Consider the following 20630-nt stretch of genomic DNA (forward strand, 5'->3'; position numbering starts at 1 on the left):
ATCTACTTTTTTTATTTTCTCCCATTTTTCTCCCGATTTAGCATAGCAAATTAGTCTTCCACCGCTGGGGATCCCGACTGCGTCCGAGGAGGGTATATTCGCCTGTCCCATGCCCCCTCTGACGCGTGCACAGTCCCTTAACCCCTTCTTATTTGCCCACGCCTCAGTGGATTGGCACATGAGGCCGGATATCACGCGCCTCGGGCTACTTATCAGGGTCCTTACACAGCATCGAAGACCTCGCCTACTTTTTAGTCCCGTCTTTTCCCACACAACAGACTTCGATTGCCAATTTTGTCTCACATTTGTGCCCGCTAGAGTCCCAGCACTGGTGTGCTAGCGGAATATATCGCTGTGCCACCCGGGTGCCCTAAATCTACTTTTGTGATAGTTTCAGTGTTTATTAACAGAACCATTCATTAAATTGCTTTCTCAGTTAAAAAGAGGATGAAAATTAATCACCGCTTGTGATTAACCATGTGTGGATCATTACAGTATCAGCAGACCAGGACTTTTAAAGCACCACCATTGTGAATGAAGTGAATTTAAACAAATGTCATGTGACAGATCCTGGAGTCCAGATCGCACGCTGTCTCAGGCCAGGAGCTACGTAGGGCACGCATTGGGCGCGAGGTTCGCCCAGTCTGTTATTCTCAATCTGGAGGCAACGTGGGGGGAGAGCGACCCTCGTACCCCTCTGATCTGCTTCCTCTCCATGGGCTCGGATCCAACCAACCAGATAGAAGCTCTCTCCAAGAAACTCAGACTCGGTAATAAAGCCGTAACTAATTACAGTGGAGCAAAAAGTGGAGGACTGTTTTTTACTGTATGTTGGGTTGCTTGTTTAGAATGCAGAGCTATATCTATGGGACAGGGACAGGAAGTGCATGCGAGGAGGCTGGTGCAGATGTCCATCGCACAGGTACCAACACTACCTACAGAGACGTTTATTATATTCAGAAATTAAATCCTGTGTAAATAAGATTTAATCACACTAAAGATAAGTCTGAGAACTGGTATAGGGTACTGGGGTTCCAGTCTCAGTGATGCTATAGGCTGACAGGGTGTCTGCACATACATGATTGGCTGTGTCTGAGGGAGGAGGGATAGAAGGAAGTCCTTGCACCCAGTATGCGGTCTGTGAAACCGGACCTGCCGTGACCCTGACCTGGCATAGCCATGACTAAAGCATTTCTGTATGGAGCAAACATCAAGTCTTATTTAGAAGACCTTACAAACCTTCTTGTCATACATTCAGTTTAAAGCTCATCACCAGTAATTGTGTGTCTGACCGTCTGTGGTCCACAGGGAGGCTGGGTCCTGCTGCAGAACTGCCACCTGGGTCTGGAGTTCATGGACGAGCTGCTGGACACCGTGAGCACAGTGGAGAACGTTCATGAGAGCTTCAGGGTGTGGATCACCACGGAGCCACACGACCGCTTCTCCATCACGCTGCTGCAGGTAATGTAACATCATCAACAGGGGGGAAACTTGGGGGAAACCAGGGGGTCGAGGTCTCCGATCATCATCATCAAAGAATCTTCTTGTCGTTTTAGTCCTCCATCAAGTTCTCCAACGATCCTCCTCAGGGAGTGAAAGCCGGACTGAAGCGAACGTTCGTCGGGATCTCTCAGACTCAGCTGGACGTCAGCAACCTGCCCATGTGGAAGCCGCTGCTGTACAGCGTCGCGTTCTTGCACACGGTGGTGCAGGTAGGAACGACCTGGCGCTTACAGGATACGTGGTTTCCCAGAATTACACAGTCTTCACCTTTTTTTTACGCAGGAACGTCGCAAGTTCGGACCCCTGGGCTGGAATATTCCGTACGAGTTCAACTCGGCAGACTTCAGCTCCAGTGTGCAGTTCATCCAGAACCATTTGGATGAGTGCAGTCCCAAAAAGGTTCGGAATAATGTCTTACTTTGATAAAAAGTCTTTGGGTCTGTGTGAAACCGAGCTCTCTCTGTACATAGACGCGTTTCCCATCATTCTACACTCCCGAGAAGAGGGCGTGTCTAAATTCTTAGCTCCCTTAAAATGCTCCTACTGAGGCGCCTTAATTCTGAGTGATGATCTGACTGAGCGTCTCCTTAGCGCTGAAGGCAATCCCAGCATTCAGTGCGGCACAACTTTGCTCACAAAAAACTACAAACGTGGCGGATGAATCAATCCAGAGCAACTAACGGAGTTCCTTTGACATGTAAATAAATTCACATTGATGTTTAATTTGTATAAAGGTGCAGGAGTGACGTTTATTTGTAAATTCAGGCGTAGAGCGTCTAAATAATCTGATTATGAGCTCCATGTCTGATTAGAATGCTCTGTACTGAGGGAGCTGATCAGGTTTACAGTGGGGAGCGGGGCGGGTCACTAGGTTCAGTGTGTGTCCTTTGCTCGTGCTGACCAGTTTGGCTTGTTTATCTGCAGGGCGTGTCGTGGGACACCGTGCGCTACATGCTGGGAGAGGTGCAGTACGGAGGCAGAGTGACGGACGACTACGACAAACGACTTCTGAACTGTTTTGCACGAGTAACACACGACCCCCCCAACCTAATAATAAATATAATAACGTTAGCGTATGATGTACGAGAGACGTTTTTAATCGTAACCGCCGCTCTGATTACCAGGTGTGGTTCGGCGACCGGCTGTTCGAGCCCTCGTTCTGCTTCTACACCGACTACAATGTTCCCGTGTGTAAGACGGTGGAGGAATACCTGGAGTATATTCACACTCTGCCCTACGTCGACACCCCTCAAGTGTTCGGTCTGCATCCCAACGCTGATATCACGTAAGAGTCCATCAGAGCTGCTCACACACACTCACACTCTCACCTGAACACAACACCTCACTCTCCACCCAGAAACCCCAAGAAAACTTTAAGGAATTATGTGCTTCATCTTTGCAGCAACAGTTTAGGGAAGGCCCTTTTTTGTTCCAGCATAACCCTACTAAACTTAATAACCTCACAATGAAGTTAAATGTCTTAATAATAAAATAACGACGTGGGTTTTACTCTCACATTTACACCGATCAGGCATAACATTAAAACCACCTCCTTGTTTCTACACTCACTGTCCATGTTATCAGCTCCACTTACCATATAGTAGTCCATCTGTTTCTCTGCATGCTTTGTTAACCCCTTTCACCCTGTTCTTCAATGGTCAGGACCCCCACAGGACCACCACAGCGCAGGTATTATTTAGGTGGTGGATCATTCTCAGGACTGTGTTTGTTGTGCTGGTATGAGTGGATCAGACACAGCAGCGCTGCTGGAGTTTTTAAACACCTCACTGTCACTGCTGGACTAAGAATAGTCCACCAACCAAAAATATTCAGCCAAGAGCGCCCCGTGGGCGGCGTCCTGTGACCGCTGATGAAGGTCTAGAAGATGAGCGACTCAAACAGCAGCAATAGATGAGCGATCGTCTCTGACTTTACATCTACAAGGTGGACCGACTAGGTAGGAGTGTCTGATAGAGTGGACAGTGAGTGGACACGGTGTTTAAAAACTCCAGCAGCGCTGCTGTGTCTGATCCACTCATACCAGCACAACACACACTAACACACCACCACCATGTCAGTGTCACTGCAGTGCTGAGAATCATCCACCACCTAAATAATACCTGCTCTGTGGTGGTCCTGACCATTGAAGAACAGCATAAAAGGACTACAGTCAGTAATTGTAGAACTACAAAGTGCTTCTATATGGTAAGTGGAGCTGATAACATGGACAGTGAGGGTAGAAACAAGGAGGTGGTTTTAATGTTATGGCTGATCGGTGTACGTCTACGCTTACAACTGTGACCGAACACAGTTCAAGCCATTAAGGTCTAAGGGCCTCGTTTAGGAGCCCAAACCAGCAATCCTCTGTTTACTAGTTACTGGTAAGTTGTGAGGATAATTGTCTTTGTTAAATGCTAGAAATGAACTTCTGACAGGTATCAGGGTAACACCTCAGCCGAAGTCCTGGACACCATCACAAACATCCAGCCTAAAGAGAGCGCCGGAGGTTCAGGAGAGACGCGAGAGTCGATCGTCTACCGCCTCGCCCAGGACATGCTGGATAAACTCCCTCCCAACTACGTACCTCATGAGGTATAAGAGTGTTTAACAGTGCCGTTTACTTTATAAAGAAATGAATTTATAAGTGGTGCTTATTAAATTACAGCCACGCTTAAATGTCCCCGATTAATAATCTGTGTAACATCACTGACCAGGTGAAAGCCAGGCTGGTGAAAATGGGAGCCCTGACCTCCATGAACATCTTCCTGAGGCAGGAGATCGACCGCATGCAGAGGGTCATCAGCGTGGTCCGGACTAGCTTGATCGATCTCAAGTTGGCCATTGAGGGCACCATCATCATGAGTGAGGTAGGAACTGATGACTGGGTCTTACCCACTGTTGCACATTTTCACCACCACTGTAGCTCGGTCATTCTGAGGCTGCCTGGCCAGTAACGAGCGTTTGTATTGGCTTGCAGAGCCTCAGGGACGCGCTGGACAACATGTTCGACGCTCGAGTCCCAAACCTGTGGAAGAAGCTCTCCTGGGAGTCGTCCACCCTGGGGTTCTGGTTCACCGAGCTCCTGGAGAGAAACGCTCAGTTCCATAGCTGGCTGTTCGATGGGAGGCCCAAAACATTCTGGATGACCGGATTCTTCAATCCCCAGGGTAACCAGACTGTAATCACTTTGTTCTGTTTATTAAAAATGTAGAAGATGCACATTTAATCACTAAATTTGGAGTTTTTTTAGATTGTATTAGGAATTAGAATGAATGAAAAGCCAGCCAGTATGAGACACCAGCTCACGTCAAACCAGTACTGCATGAGTAAGGCTGGATTAAACACTTATTAGTGCCGGCTGTGCCACTGTTCCTTGTGAGGCCGTGCCGTTTACCTTGCCTCGGTGCTACCTCAAGTAACATTTACTCCATTTATTCTTTGACGCTCGGTTTTTACCGCTACACTCAAACTTTAATCTGATTTGTCACTTACCTTTTCAAAGCACCACCAGTAGGACAGTGAAAAGTGAAGCATTGTTTCACAAAACCCAATTAGAACCATGGCATTGTGGGAAAAACACAGAAAGGTGAGAGCGGGTTTGCATTATAGGTAGCAGTCGTACATTTCCTAATCCTGGAATCACATCGTAGCTCTTTAATAAGATTTAGTGCATCTTTTAGAGTAATTCAGGAATAAAATGTAATGAAGCCGCTTTATTATTTGGCTGTAAGTTTTTATCTTATCACGTGTCCAAATGACGAGCATTCCTGTTTTACACAAAAGTCCGTATTCTAAACAACTGCATGTAAATAAACCGTCCGTACCATGGTTAGTATTTATTATTGTGTGTGACCGCTGCAGGTTTCCTCACAGCGATGATGCAGGAGGTGACGAGGGCACACCGAGGCTGGGCGCTGGACACCGTCACTCTACACAACGAGGTGTTAAAGCAAACCAAGGAGGAGATCACCACCGCACCCACGGTAAGAGCGCCACACAGAGGGCAGAACACTCAACACCAAATGATGTACATACTGTACATTGCTGTATTTTCATTTTAATTATTTACTATTTATCTGTGCTATTTCTCTATTTTCTGTATATATACAAAATTCTGTCTAGTACATTACCTGTATAATCTTGTCTGTATATTGTAGAGAGATAACAACAGCTGGAAACGAATTCCTCGTGTGTGTAAACATACTTTATATAAAGCAGATTCTGATTTAGGTGGTAAATTCTTTATTCCACAGGGTCACGCAGGGCTGAACGTGAGTCCACAGCACAGCCTGCTCCTAATTTCAACACTGTCCATGCTTATATTTATTCATGTATTTATGTTTGTGGTGTAGGAGGGCGTGTACGTGTACGGCCTCTATCTGGACGGAGCCGGCTGGGACCGCAAGAACTGCTGTCTCGTCGAGGCCACGCCCAAAGTGCTGTTCACCCCTCTCCCCGTGGTGCACATATTCGCCATCAACTCCACCGCCCCGAAAGACCCCAGACTGTACGTCTGCCCCGTCTACAAGAAACCCCGGCGCACCGACCTCACCTACATCACCGGAATCGTGCTGCGTACGGTGCAGCCCCCCGACCACTGGATCCTGCGCGGTGTCGCCCTGCTGTGTGATATCAAATAATCGCACCAACACACACACACACTGACCCACACACGCGTTCCGTTTCTTTGTTCTTTATTCAATTCAGTTCATGGAAAAATATTTTAATTGTTATTAAAAGGTTCAGGTTCTTGTTCAGCATTAAAAATAAAAAAAATATGAGTTTATCTTCACTAAACTGTGTTTGATCTTTGGTACAAGTTCTGTCACCACAACTGCAGTTTTTCTGCATTTATAAACAAGATTAATTATATTATTATCAATTTATAGTCTGAGACCCACGACTTTTACTTTATTAAATTCACTTAAATGACTTTCTGAACTGTAAGTAGCTGATCTGTATTCAGCTGGTATGGTCAAAAGTATTCGGACGCCCGACCATTAGCTTGTCGGACGTCCCATTTAAAAAAAAAACCAGACTGATCCTCTGTGTGATCTCTCAGCTAGAACAGCAGCCGCTCCTCTGAGAAGCTTCTCACAAGGCTTTAAAGTGTGTCTGTGGGAATTTGTGCTCATTCTGTAGTACAACAGAGCATTAGTAAGGCTGGGTACTGATGATGATGATGTTCTGGTTTATCCTACAAACTGTTCAAACTGAACGTGAAATAGGAATTTAGAACCTGTAAAAAACATAAACTTGCCATTTACAAAATCCTGTCCAAAAGTATGTGGACGTCCTTCCTAATTAAGCTCATGTGTTTTAGTAATTATGCTAAAGAATTTGCATGCTTACACACTTTCTACATCTACATACTTTATGGCCCTTGTTTGGCACGACTACAGTTTTAAATTGTTTTTACCGCCTGGTCAGGGTCATGGTGATCAAAAACCTTCTCATCCAGCATCAGTGCCCGACGTCACATGCTCTTTTGACTGAACAGGCACAAATTCCCTCAGACACGCCATAAATTCTTGTTTTAAAAAAAGGTTCTTATTGGACAGTGGTAGCCTAGTGGGTAGAGCTTTGGGCTATCAGTCAGAAAATTGCCCTTGAGCAAGGCCCTTAACCCCGTCTGCTCCGGTGCCATACAATGACTGACCCTGCGCTCTGACCCCAGCTTTCAAACTAGCTGGGATATACAAAGAAAGAATTTCATAGTTTCATGTGTAGATAAATATATAAAATAAAAAACATTCTTCTTTTTTCATCAGTAATTTATATAAATGTACCGACGTCCTCGTTCAGCCCCCGAGGCTCCAGCTGAAGTCTGACCGTTGCACTCGGACCTGGATGTTCCGAATTCCAGCGGTTCCGTCAGGGTCTCGTGCGTTACGTCCGTGCCCCGGTGTTTAGGAGTCTGTAGCCCATCTCGCCCTCCAGCTGTTCGGCGGTGAGCGTCCCCAGGATGGGCTGGCAGTCGGGGTTGAAGACGGAGTAGGCGCTCATCTCTCCGGGTCTCCTGAGCGTGGGGCTGCGCAGACCCTCGTACAGCCAGTAGAACAGAGAGATGAGGAAGAAGGGAAGCCCGAAGTCCAGCTCACAGAAGAGACCCAGCAGAACCAGCCACAGCAGCACCTTCAGCAGGGTCAGGTTAGTGACGGCCAAACGGTCCACGCCCAGCCAGCGGCCCACCGCGCTGTCCAGCAACCAGTCCGAGCTGTCCTGCTACAGGGCAGAGCACAATACAATCAAACTACAGCACTCTCAACAGCACTCTCAACAACACTCTCAACAGCACTCTCAACAGCACTCTCAACAACACTCACAACACTCTCAACAGCACTCTCAACAACACTCTCAACAACACTCTCAACATCACTCTCAACAACACTCTCAACAGCACTCTCAACAACACACTCAACAGCACTCTCAACAACACTCTCAACAACACTCTCAACAGCACTCTCAACAACACTCTCAACATCACTCTCAACAACACTCTCAACAGCACTCTCAACAACACTCAACAGCACTCTCAACAACACTCTCAACATCACTCTCAACAGCACTCTCAACAACACTCTCAACAGCACTCTCAACAACACTCAACAGCACTCTCAACATCACTCTCAACAGCACTCTCAACAACACTCTCAACAGCACTCTCAACAACAGCACTCAACAGCACTCTCAACAACACTCTCAACAGCACTCTCAACAACACTCAACAGCACTCTCAACAACACTCTCAACAGCACTCTCAACAACACTCAACAGCACTCTCAACAACACTCTCAACAGCACTCTCAACAACACTCAACAGCACTCTCAACATCACTCTCAACAGCACTCTCAACAACACTCTCAACAGCACTCTCAACAACAGCACTCAACAACACTCTCAACAGCAGGGAGGGACCCTACCAAGGAAACATGGTAAAACTTCCCATATTGAGTTTATGTTATGTTCCGAAAATCCTAACATCATGATCAGATTACTAAACTGCATCTAAACAGATGATATAACTTGTAATAACCTAATTATTCAGTTTATTAACACAATAATGCTTTTTACTGCAAGTTTCCGTATTTCACTTTATCGCGAGTCGGATCAAAAGTTTATATAAAGAACCGACTCAGTGAGCCGAGTCAAATGATCGACTCTAACATCCGACAGAAAACAGCTTTCTCAAAGATCCTGTTCTTCTAAATACATGAATACAGATCATCAGTACATGCAGATTCTGTACACTTACTGACGACGACTAGAAGGTGGAAATGAGGAAACTGGAATGTTTAACAATGAAATGCTCATTACAAGCTTACATGAGTCGAATCGCAATGATTTGACTCACTCCACATGCGCAGTAACGTTGGCGCGAACAGGACACGTGGCTTAAACCGCGAATCTCTATTGGTTAACGCCGCTTTGCGCCAAAACGTCTGTTCAAAAATACAAGTACTGCATGACAGAAGCGCCAGTTCTGTTATTATTGTGGAGGAAATAAGGGTTATATATCGCTCCGTTTAATTACATCTTTATCTAACCTGCACAGGTAAGAGTCCACATTTACTCTACATAAATGCCCTGGACCCCTTTCCTACTGCTTTAGTAAAAGTGCACACCGTTACTATAAGTCCTCTGATTACAACTGTAGTAAATTTCTCCCTCCAAGCTGGCTATGTTCCACCTTCATTAAAAACTGCCATAATTAGACCACTTCTAAAAAAAACAGCACTTGATCCTGAAGTTTTGGCAAATTATAGGCCTATCTCCAATCTTCCTTTTCTCTCTAAGGTATTGGAAAAAGTAGTTGACACTTATCTCCAGGATCACCTTAAACACAACAACCTTTTTGAAAAATTTCAGTCTGGTTTCCGCTCTGCTCATAGCACAGAAACGGCCTTGGTTAAAGTTACCAATGACCTTCTGATGATGGCTGACGCTGGCTCACCTTCTCTGCTTGTCCTCCTGGATTTATCGGCAGCATTTGACACCATTGACCATGGTATGCTCTTACGCCGGTTATACCACACCATTGGACTCACTGATGCTGCCCTGGCTTGGTTTCAGTCCTATCTTACCGACAGAACAGAGTACATCTCTATTGGAAATGCAAGGTCCCAGTCATATGCTGTGACATGCGGAGTCCCCCAGGGGTCAGTCCTGGGCCCCGTCCTTTTCACCCTATACATGCTTCCCCTTGGCCAAATTATAAAACGCTATGGAGTTTCATTTCACTGCTACGCTGATGATATACAACTTTACATGAAAATTGACACAAATTCCCTCCATTCTGCTGCTCCCTCATCATCATCTTCATCAGCATCTCTTTCAATACTCTCTGCCTGCCTGGAGGAGATAAGTTTGTGGATGAAACACAACTTTCTTCAGCTAAATAGTGCAAAAACTGAAGTGATGTTGGTTGGCACCTCACTCCAGACCCAGTCATCCCCTATAACCAGTATTACACTGGCTGGTCATACTATTTCTCCCTCTTCAACGGTTATCAATCTTGGCATAAAATTCGACCCTCAACTCACTTTTGAAGCCAATATTAAACATCTATGCAAGACCTCCTTTCATCATCTCAGAAACATTGCCAAACTTCGTCCTACCATCACCATCTCAGATGCTGAAAAGCTGGTTCACGCATTTGTTTCCTCCAGGCTGGATTACTGCAATGCACTTCTCATCGGGATTTCTACCAAGAGTCTCCAGAGATTGCAGTATATCCAGAATAGTGCTGCACGGATCCTGCTGAGAGTACGGAAACACGAGCACATTACACCTATCCTTCTTTCACTCCACTGGCTCCCTGTCTCTGCAAGGATAGAATATAAAATTTCTCTCCTTACATATCAGTGCATCTATGGAAATGCACCGCCCTACATGAAAGAACTTCTTACCCCTAAAATTTCATCCCTCCTTTCTGCAAAATCAAATCTTCTCCACATTCCCAGAACTAAACTAAGTACCATGGGTGATCGGGCTTTCTGTTCTGCTGCTCCTCGTCTATGGAATGCCCTTCCTGACCATCTGAGGGCACCACAGACGATTGAGAGTTTTAAAAAGGGTCTAAAAACTTTACTTTTTAACAGATGTTATGACTGTTAAATTAACGCTGATTTTATGATGTATGTCTCATAATGCTATGTTTATATTTGTTTTATATTTCATGTTTTATATTACTGTTTTTCTGTAGCACTTTGAGATTTGTTTTCAAATGTAAAGTGCGTTATAAATAAAATGTATTATTATTATTATTATTACATTCTGGCTTTAAAAGGAATAAATGGTGTAAAGTTTGTGCTCCTCTATTTGATTATGAGTTGATTTTCTAAGTGAAAGTAAGTGAACATGTCTTCTACAGGAAACTCTCATCTGCACATTTATTTTAAAGCTGTTTATATCTAATTATTACAAATAGTGACATGTATTATTTTACTTTATGTCACTAATGTATTATATGTGCATGCACACTGTAAAAAAAAAACTGGGTGCCAAACAAATGCCAGCCACTGTGGGACAGCTCGGTGTGACTGGGCATTACTGCTGGCAGGGACACAGGGAAGAATGTGGGTATTATTTCAGACTGGTAGTGAACTCATGCTCTCTCTGGCCCTAGAGCACGAGATTTAGCTTCCCTTAAGAGCTTTAACTTCACACTTTAATAATATCGTTCACAAATGTTAGTCATGGCCGTGCATTAGGCTCTCATCCCACATGTTAACAGAGCGTGGGCATGAATTATGCATATTGATAAGGTCACCAGCAGCTCTCTGTAGGGTTGTTTGTTCTAACACACTGTTTGTTTGCTGTACAGGCGCCATGGCAGAACTCGGTGCAAAGCATTTTCTGAAGAAACACCAGGCGGAACTTATCAAAAGGACAAGAAATCCATTAGGTCTGGCTGATGTTCTGCGTGGGAAGGGCATTATTAAAGCTGAAATGTATTCTAACATCAAAAGACAGACAACCAGCCAGAAACAAATGAGAGAATTATACGAGCACCTGAACAGCGAGAAAGCCTATCAGTGTGTTTATGATTGGCTAAAAGAGAACGAGTCTGATTTAATGAAAGAACTGGGTAAGCCTGACTTTTGAGTTTTGTTTTTAAATCATAATAATAGAACTCTATTAATTGCTTCTGTGATTTTGTTCCAGCTGACGACTGTGTTTTAGATAAATACCTCTTCCCCTTACCAAGTCCTAATGGTCATTAGTTGATGGTAACCAGTAACCAATGGGCATATATAGTGATCCTTCAGAATAACACATCACTGAGTGTGAGGTCAATAAGTTTTCATGCTTTACTGAATCAAAAACCAGCCCAACATAACAAATATGGCAGTAAAACAGTAACATCAAAAGAATTTGGTCACTTTTAGCTTTAAAACTAATAATTATTAGACAAAAAAGAACATACTTGTTATGAATTGTTGCTACACCTGCCGGTTTGGAGATGGGGGGGGGATTCATCTGATCCCAGGGGTGCAAAGTTAAGCATTTTACTGGTGTAGGTTGATAACAAGTTCTGTAGAGAACTTATTCACTAAAGGAGCCGAATATTAACTGCTGGCTGTAAGAAATGACAGAATTGATCATGATCATTGGTTTGTTGGTTGATTTATTAACATTTCTAACAGAAATGAGGTTGACAATGCCGAACCAGAGAGTAAGTCACAGTAAAACTCTGACCTATAGGGCTGAGGTCCCCAATCTTTTTTGCACCATGGACCGGTTTTATTTAAGACATAATGTCACGGACTGGCAGGGTGGGAGGATTTAAAATAAAATAACTATGTAACTGTGTAATAACTAACTCACAATAATGGAAAATCAGCTTTTTTCAATGCAACAAGATGTAGCTCCCACCTAGTGGTGATAGGAGGCAATAGCGCCTGAAGTGTGTTGAAAATTGGCGCAGTGTTTTCATTGCTATTGTAGCGTCTCTAATTATTTTTTCTTTCTGTGCGGCCCAGTAATAAATGACCCACAGACTGGTAGCGGTCTGCGGCCCAGTGGCTGGGGACCACTGCTGTAGGGCACTATTAGGCCACAAGTTTGTGGACACTCGACCATGAGATTATTGGACTGCCTATAGGCACTGATGTTGAACAAGAGGGCCTCAGTGTTCCAGTGCATCTCAAAGGTGTTCAGTGGGGTTAGGGACAGAGCTGTGTACAGGCCACTGGAGTCTGTACACAGCAAACACAGAAATTCTGGAACAGTCTTTTCTAGGGGTGGGTTTATAAAATTGATTTTTCGATTCGAATCAATCTTTATTTGAACGATCCGATATCGATTCATATAAACTCGAGATCGATCTTTTAAATACGCCCCTTTTTTACGGTGCACACGGAAATCTGTTACCCCCTTTAATCTCGCGTGACCAGCCAGTGTTTTTTTGCGCAACGAGATCTGACCTGCACATCAGTTCAGCATGGCAGAAGCTCAAGTTATGCCTGGTTCACACTACATGATTCTAGCCCTGATTTTCGCTCGGTGACGGGTCGGTGCTGGATTCGGGAGGAACTCGGTGTTCGCTCTGCGATCAAAACTCGGCTCTCAATCAATGTGAGAAACAGCGAGGGGAAACACAGGGGCGAGGTTGTAAACAGGTGGTTCAGGAGCGCAATATAGTTTCTATCAGAATACATCAGCACACGCGAGTTTTACAGTATTTCTGACCTGATCGTTCTCTACAAAACAAAATATTTATTAACCTCCAACTCACTATAGAACAAGCCATGCTGCTCGTGTTGCCAAATCCACTCAGATTCATTTATTTCATCGGCGCACAAACTTTCATCTCTCGCTACTTGTTGATGTGCATGTTTGGACGTGGTATCATTAAACCTTTCATCACTTCTCACGTGTGTTTTCGTGACAGAACGTAGTTTTGGAGAGCAGAGAAGCTCACCTGTGATTCCCCCTGGTGATAGATGGTGTAGTGTAAAACCCCCCATCGCCGATCAGTCGTGTAGTGTGAACATTACAGCGACCAGGTGTTAATCAGAGTGTCGTGTCGTGTAAACTTGGCATAAGCTGTTCAACAGCCAGGTGTATGTTTACATTACATTTACAATGTTGTAGCGTGTCAGACATATAAAATAATAATAAAAAATGAATGTTACTGTTTTCTGTTTTGGAGTAATTATTTATGTAAACAAAATACACAAATATTTTTATTAATGAAAATATTATGTTCTTTGTACAATTATCACATTCGTTCTCTGAACATCTGTACATATTTAAACAAAACCTGTTAATGTAACTCAAATATGCCTAAATGTGTTGAATCGAAATCGAATCGAATCGAATCGGGACCTTGTGAATCGAATCGAATCGATCCAGGAAATTAGTGGCGATACCCAGCCCTACTCTTTTCCAGACATCATTTATTTCATATAACTGATTTGGCTGAAACACTTAAAGTAAATCATTAAAATACCTTTATACATTTAGTCATTTTTAGGTATATTAAGGTCTTGCTTGATGATTTGAAGGTATTTGTGATTTTTCTGTGTGTGTGTTATTTTTTCTTACATGTTTACACAGGGAAGAGGTTTAGGAGTCAAACAGAGGACGGCGTGGATGAACCAGATAACCGTCTCAATAATTCTCCAAGTAAGTAAAAACTAAATTCTTACTAACCCACTAAAATCTATTAATGCTTTAATGTCGTCATCCCATCCAGGGTATTCCTGCCTTGCACCCAGTCTTTTCTGGTGAAACCAGACCATCCGCGACCCTGACCAGGACGACAATAAAAAAATTCAAAACTACGGCAATCATTTATTAATCTGTAATTGAGCAACACAGACGGGTCACGTTTAATACATGACAGTAAAAAGAAGAATGTGTGATGTGTTACTTCCCTTAAATCTTTATTTAACTGATAAAAGTACAAAGAAAAGATTCTTAATGTTTCACTGATCAACCTCATTCTAGTTTGTAAATAGAAACACGTTTAGAATTTGATGCTGTAACTCCAAAAAAGTCAGGACGGGGGTGTGTTCCCTACCAAGTCCCATCAGCATTTTTATTAATGAGACTTTTTAATGCGTCTGGAACTGAGGACACTGATTGTTGCAGTGTTTCTTGTGGATCTGGACTGCAGGCAGGCTGGTCAAGCACACACACACTCTGTGTCTAGGAAGCCGCACTGTTGTAGTGCAGGCAGAATGAGGCCTGGTATCACCGTGCTAAAATAACTACAGACTTCCCAAGAAAAGATGCCTTGATGGTAACTTGTATCTTTGTTAAGTCCCAAAACCCTTCTCCACTTCAACATTCTGTAACTTTTATTGGAATGTGTTATAGGCATCAAATTCAGGGTTTGGGTTTCAATAATTCGGTCAAAGAAAAGAAACCATTGCAGAAAATTATTTAAAGTGTAGTACTGTCATGATATGTGTGCTGTGACAAATTATCTGCCCCTTGTCTTATATTACACTTTTTTAAGAGGTGCAAAAAAACTAAAAGTTGCAAATATGCAAAAATAAAATAAACCAGTAAGGACACAAATTCCTTTTTACGATAATGTGTTCCCTACCAGTGTTTGCAAAGCTTTGACCTTCAACTGCAGTAGCCAGTGTACAAATGAAAATCTGATACACTGTGTAAACAACTACATTATCTACATTTCAACAGATCTCAAGACCTTATCCACCATGGCCAAACTGGAAGACTGGGTCTCTGATCCTGAAAACAGCCAGAAACTGATTGATGACCTGGAGAAGAAGCTCAAACAGGGTGAAATTGAGGCTTTGAAAGATTCTCTGAAGGATAAGAAGCTGAAAAAGAGTCTGTGTCTCACTGCTAAAGAGATTAACGAGATCAGACGTAATCTAAATAATAATAATAATAAATAAGCGGTTTTAAAGCGTCTGTGGTTTTTAATACGTCGCAAAACTAAACTGCGCCGCAGATCCGAAACTCCAGAGTGAAAATTCATCCCAAGTAAATTATTCACGCCGCCGAAATCTAAAACAGGAGAAAAATTATTCTGGGACGCCGAATTTTTCATCTTCAGCATCACCTCACAGAAAGAGAGAAGAAATCTCCTTGTTTTTACGCTCACTGTCCATTTTATCAGCTCCACTTACCATATAGAAGCACTTTGTAGTTCTACAATTACTGACTGTAGTCCTTTCACCCTGTTCTTCAGTGGTCAGGACCCCCACAGAGCAGGTATTATTTAGTTGGTGGATCATTCTCAGCACTGCAGTGATACTGACATGGTGCTGGTGTGTTAGTGTGTGTTGTGCTGGTATGAGTGGATCAGACACAGCAGCGCTGCTGGAGTTTTTAAACACCTCACTGTCACTGATGGACTGAGAATAGTCCATCAACCAAATATATCCAGCCAACAGCGCCCCGTGTGCAGCGTCCTGTGACCGCTGATGAAGGTCTAGAAGATGACCGACTCAAACAGCAGCAATAGATGAGCGATCGTCTCTGACTTTACATCTACATGGTGGACCAACTAGTGTCTAATAGAGTGGACAGTGAGTGGACACGGTATTTAAAAACTCCAGCAGCGCTGCTGTGTCTGATCCGCTCCTACCAGCACAACACACACTAACACACCAGCACCATGTCAGTGTCACTGCAGTGCTGAGATCCTGCTGAGATCATCCACCACCTAAATAATACCTGCTCTGTGGGGGTCCTGGATCATCAACAGCATGAAAGCAGGTTTAAAAAGTATGCAGAGGAACAGATGGACTACAGTCAGTAATTGTAGAACTACAAAGTGCTTCTATATGGTAAGTGGAGCCAGGAAGAAACCAGGAGGTGGTTTTAATGTTATGGCTGATCGGTGTATATTAGGAATTGTGATCCTGATCTGTCCAGGCATCTGAAGAACGAATCTGAATCGTTTCCACCCAACAAACACACAGAGCTGTAATAAACATATTCAGGATGTTATTTATGATCCAGTGAGTCTGAGTTACACCAGTACAGCTATGAACCCCAGTGAAACGTAAAATAAATACAACATTTTAATATTCATTTATATTTATAAAATAACACAAGGAATAAACGACCTGAAGGAACAAAATAACACAGAAGCCCTGCACAAATACTCCTCTTATTACCAAAGAGTGTGTGATGCAGGGTTCAAACCCAGGCTACCTGTACCCGGGAGCTGAGTGGCACCCACACTACCTACTGTGCCAGTAAAAAAATATATAGAAGTACCAGTAAGGTAGAATTGTGGTAAAATCTATGTGAAATATCACATTTAATGTATACAAACGAATCAAAGATAAAGTAGAATATTATTAAACTGTTGTTCTAGGTAAAAACAAGATATAATAAAGATTATTTAACAAATAAATAAATAATTGTTTTAAATTTCATGTGGAATATAAACAAACATTTTCAGAACAAAAAAGAACAGGTTCTTACTATATAACAGGCTGCCCCGCCCATCTGAGACATACCGGCTCTCAGAAAAACAGGATCAATCAAAATCTAAAGATGAGATTTAATAAGTGACTCAACACCCCAATCCATCTAAATTACATAAATAAATAACATAAAGTAATAATAAAATCAGCCTACACATTTTTGTGAATGATCGCACTGGGCCCCAAAATGGATTTCAACTGCAATATTCTCATCAGAATTATTATTCTATTTACTGTATTTTATTACCCATATTCATTTACATGCTAACAAGTCACTGGCAATAAATTGCCAAAGAGCAGGCATATTTTGCTTTTTCACCATAGTAAAAATCCATACTGTCACAGCCCCATCATTACAATATTGATATCTGACTTGGCTGATATAGAATTTCAATAAATAGACATTGTAAAGTTTACAAAATATTAAAGATAATATCTGGGCATCTGAACCTCAAAAATAGTACTCACCACATACTCTCTAAAGAGGTTTTCTGGATCCTCGTTGAGGTACACACAAATTGCCTTGATGATACATTCTCGTCCTAAATCAACATCATCATTCTATTCAAAGGGAATAAGCAGAGCAAGTTGTTTGCTTAAAGTCTTTTTCCTTTTAATCAAATGCTACATCAACAAAGCAGTACTTTTTTCAAGGAAGCATTCTTACTTGAGCCATGGGTGCTATGATGCTCTCTAGGTGTTTGCCTATTTGTCCTCCTCTTTTTTTAAACAGAACCATCAGTTTCTCAGAGTGCACATCTAACTGAGAGAGAAATCTGGACTGAAGGGGCATGGTGGTAATCCGCTTAAATTCAGCATTTATCTAAAAACAAGAATGATTAGACATAAATGTGCTGTGAAGCAGGAATTTGGAAAGAAATACAATGAAAACGTTTGTCACCCGTTTATTTACTATAAGCAAGAGGAAGCTTAAGTTTAATTTGTACAGCAGTTCCAAAGTTCACAAATAATTAGTATTATGACCTCTGGAGCTTGGCCTGGGGGTAGTGTACGACGGGGAGTTCCTGGTGGCTATAGGCAGCCCACATAACCTGGTCAAGCTCAGCCCAAAAAGGCAACATGGGAGGATCTTGTGGACCCACTACCCAAAAAATCCAAAGTAAGGGTGTGGTGCAGTGTTTGTTGGCCACATGTTTGTTGGGCACATAAGCGGACTACATAATGACGATAATTTGTCTAAAACTAAGGGGGGCCGTCAAGCAGCCAGCAGATAATTTTACAAAAATATGCCAAATGTTTAGCTTTGTGGCAAAGCTCAACAGTTAGGCTTCATACAAACAGCTTTTGTTTTAGCTTGTTCATAACATCTCTGTGTGTAGAATGTTATAAATTACATACCTCGCTTACGTCAAAGAGTGCTGGCCATCTTGCCTGAAAGTCTTGTATCATTGGTGTATCACGAACCACTTCATGTCTCCTGTATGCAAATGTCTTTTCCATTTTCATTCTCAGTACTTCCCTGTTGTTCTTCTTCTTAACATCTGAAAGAAGCTCAACTATCACACTCTCAAGGCTCTTAACAGATTCTCCAGCAGGATAGGAGGGACAGTAGTTCACTTCAGACCTCCTAGGTTTTTTATGCCAAAAGCAGCACTTGATTTGCCCTCTGGTTTGTGCTTAAGAGAGTTTATTGTCACCTCTGGACACCCAAGCTTTCTCAAGTGAGTGCGGTAGATTGCCAGTTTATTCTTCAAGCTAGCTTTCCATCCAGCAAATCCAGTGAGGGAGCCTTTCTCAGTCAGGCAAGGATGCTTTGAGATGAGGGCCTCTCCAACAGTGTTAAACTCTTTATCAGTGACATAAACGTAACTATTTCTTGCACCAGGCCGTCAGGAATGTTTGACTTCAGTTTTGGATCTGGAATAAGCAATGTACCATTTTCCTTGTAAGCTGCATTGCCCTGATGAAGTGTTAACTCTGCATCATAACAAAACTTAGGAACATGAAAGATTTTAGGCCAAAATGACCGAGAGCTTGATGACGATGACTGGTGAAGAGAGTATATCTGTGTCAACACTAGACAGAGATGAGGATTCATCAACCGAGCGATGGGCAGTAGCTGAGGTAAAAGAGATATTAGCACAGTGGGGAGCTGAAGCGTCACTTATGGGAATTACTCTGATTGTCCCTCTATCCTGTACTTCATCAACTGAAGTAAGGTTCATAAACTCATTTCCAAATAGTGCATCCATAAATTGAAGCCTAAAATTAAAGTGAACTTCACACTGTCTTTGTACCTCATCAACAAGTTCTTTAATAGATTCAGGAAGTCCATTTTGGAAAGTTATCCTCTGACTGCTGTTGTCACCCAGGATAACTCTGATTAGGTTAAAGCATAATTACTTATTATTTTAGGTTAATCAGATTTTTTATTTTATTTATTTATTTTTATTGTATTGAAACAACCATGTATTGAATAGGATGTCAGGTTTCTCATTTTTAAACTGATTCTAGCCCAGGCTTTTATTTTGTAGTCAAATCATAAAACATCATCAACTACTCCACTTATCCTTTTAGGGTCATGGTGGCAATAGGGCAAGCAAAAAACCCAGATGTTTCTGCCAGGGGCCCCTTCCCCCACACTGTGCCCAACAAACACTGCACCACACCCTTAATCTGGATCTTGCGGGTAGTGGGTCCACAACATCCTCCCACGTTGCCTTTTTGGGTTGAGCTCGGCCAGGGTTAAATGGGCTGCCTAGCCACCAGAAACTCGTTGTTGGACACTACCCCCATGCCAAGCTCCAGGGGTAGGTCCTGGTAACCCTTTCCTGGGCAGGGCACACAGTGTGCTCTCCTTTGGGTTCATAAGGGCGAAATATGGATCGTGTTTGTTTGGATCTTCACTCCAGACCTGTTCACCTTGGGAGACCCTACTGGGAGCTCTTGGCAACCTAGCCCTGGAGTTCATTAGATCACACAAGCCAACAAAATTGCATATATGTACAAAACAGAACACTTTTAATGACAACTTTGGGGAGGGTTAACCAACCTTTAATAATGATATGCCTTTTTAAGGTCACCATACGGCTTGATCCAACCATGTAACAGGCCAGTGGATATGTGTCAGTGAGTTCACTGAGTGCCACAAGTTTTATTTCTCTGGACGGGGACAAGCTTAGTTCAAAGGCTCTGTAGTGTTCACTGTACCACCCACACAGAACTTTTACAATAAAAAACAGACTCTCATGTATTACACACATCTGAATAATTTCAGCAAACTCTGGTAATCCACCTGCTGATCCATGGACAACTATCATGCCATTGCTGTAGGCTATGCCACTACTTGATGCATTCTTGGCAAGATGAACTTCAGACATGCTAGGGCATTTTAGCCTAATAGCCTCAGCCACTTCCTCCTTCAGTACATCAACTGGAACTGTGGATACATTAGATACATTTAGGCTAGATGTACCATAGGATGGTGAGTTTATGTGAAAAGCAATCATCATTTGATGTTTTGAAGCCAAAGTAAGAGGTATATTCTTAAAGCAACTGGTGTGTTGCACAATGTTCTTAAAGAAGCCATGCTTGGCTTCAAATCGCATTGTCCAAACTGCAACTACTGGTCCAAAACATCTTATCATCTGAAGGATAGTGCTCAAGATAGTGGTGCTTCGGTAGAATTCGGACATCAGGGAACAGCTCTTGGTACTGTCGTGGCGAAAATACTTTTCCGC

The 20630-nt window shown here is 42.8% G+C and overlaps 2 protein-coding genes and 1 long non-coding RNA gene across 3 annotated transcripts in view; 1 reads left to right on the plus strand and 2 right to left on the minus strand.

The window, feature by feature from the left end:
• The window catches only part of LOC134320409 (dynein axonemal heavy chain 8-like), a 58977-nt gene extending 52677 nt beyond the window's left edge, over positions 1 to 6300 (plus strand). The window contains exons 83-94 of the mRNA XM_063001778.1: positions 568 to 770; positions 849 to 922; positions 1309 to 1461; positions 1557 to 1712; positions 1786 to 1902; positions 2428 to 2529; positions 2628 to 2788; positions 3939 to 4095; positions 4218 to 4370; positions 4481 to 4670; positions 5365 to 5486; positions 5856 to 6300. Of these exons, the coding sequence (XP_062857848.1) occupies positions 568 to 770; positions 849 to 922; positions 1309 to 1461; positions 1557 to 1712; positions 1786 to 1902; positions 2428 to 2529; positions 2628 to 2788; positions 3939 to 4095; positions 4218 to 4370; positions 4481 to 4670; positions 5365 to 5486; positions 5856 to 6143 (1876 nt within the window). The 3' untranslated portion in view covers positions 6144 to 6300. The remainder of the gene's footprint in view (positions 1 to 567; positions 771 to 848; positions 923 to 1308; positions 1462 to 1556; positions 1713 to 1785; positions 1903 to 2427; positions 2530 to 2627; positions 2789 to 3938; positions 4096 to 4217; positions 4371 to 4480; positions 4671 to 5364; positions 5487 to 5855) is intronic.
• LOC134320415 (SAYSvFN domain-containing protein 1-like) lies at positions 5729 to 8865 on the minus strand. The gene is made up of 2 exons (XM_063001786.1): positions 8830 to 8865; positions 5729 to 7728 (listed from the first exon to the last, which is right to left on the minus strand). Exons 1-2 carry the CDS (start codon positions 8863 to 8865, stop codon positions 7393 to 7395), a joined length of 372 nt encoding a protein of 123 aa, XP_062857856.1. The 3' UTR covers positions 5729 to 7392.
• Positions 8866 to 17403: 8538 nt separating this feature from the next.
• Positions 17404 to 18390, minus strand: LOC134320322 (uncharacterized). Its single transcript, XR_010013686.1, has 3 exons — positions 18289 to 18390; positions 17597 to 17752; positions 17404 to 17490 (listed from the first exon to the last, which is right to left on the minus strand). It is a non-coding gene; the product is annotated as an uncharacterized LOC134320322 (long non-coding RNA).
• Between the last annotated feature and the right edge of the window lie 2240 nt (positions 18391 to 20630).

This window comes from Trichomycterus rosablanca, chromosome 9 (assembly GCF_030014385.1).
Source record: "Trichomycterus rosablanca isolate fTriRos1 chromosome 9, fTriRos1.hap1, whole genome shotgun sequence".
In the NCBI taxonomy this organism is placed as follows: Eukaryota; Metazoa; Chordata; class Actinopteri; order Siluriformes; family Trichomycteridae; genus Trichomycterus; species Trichomycterus rosablanca.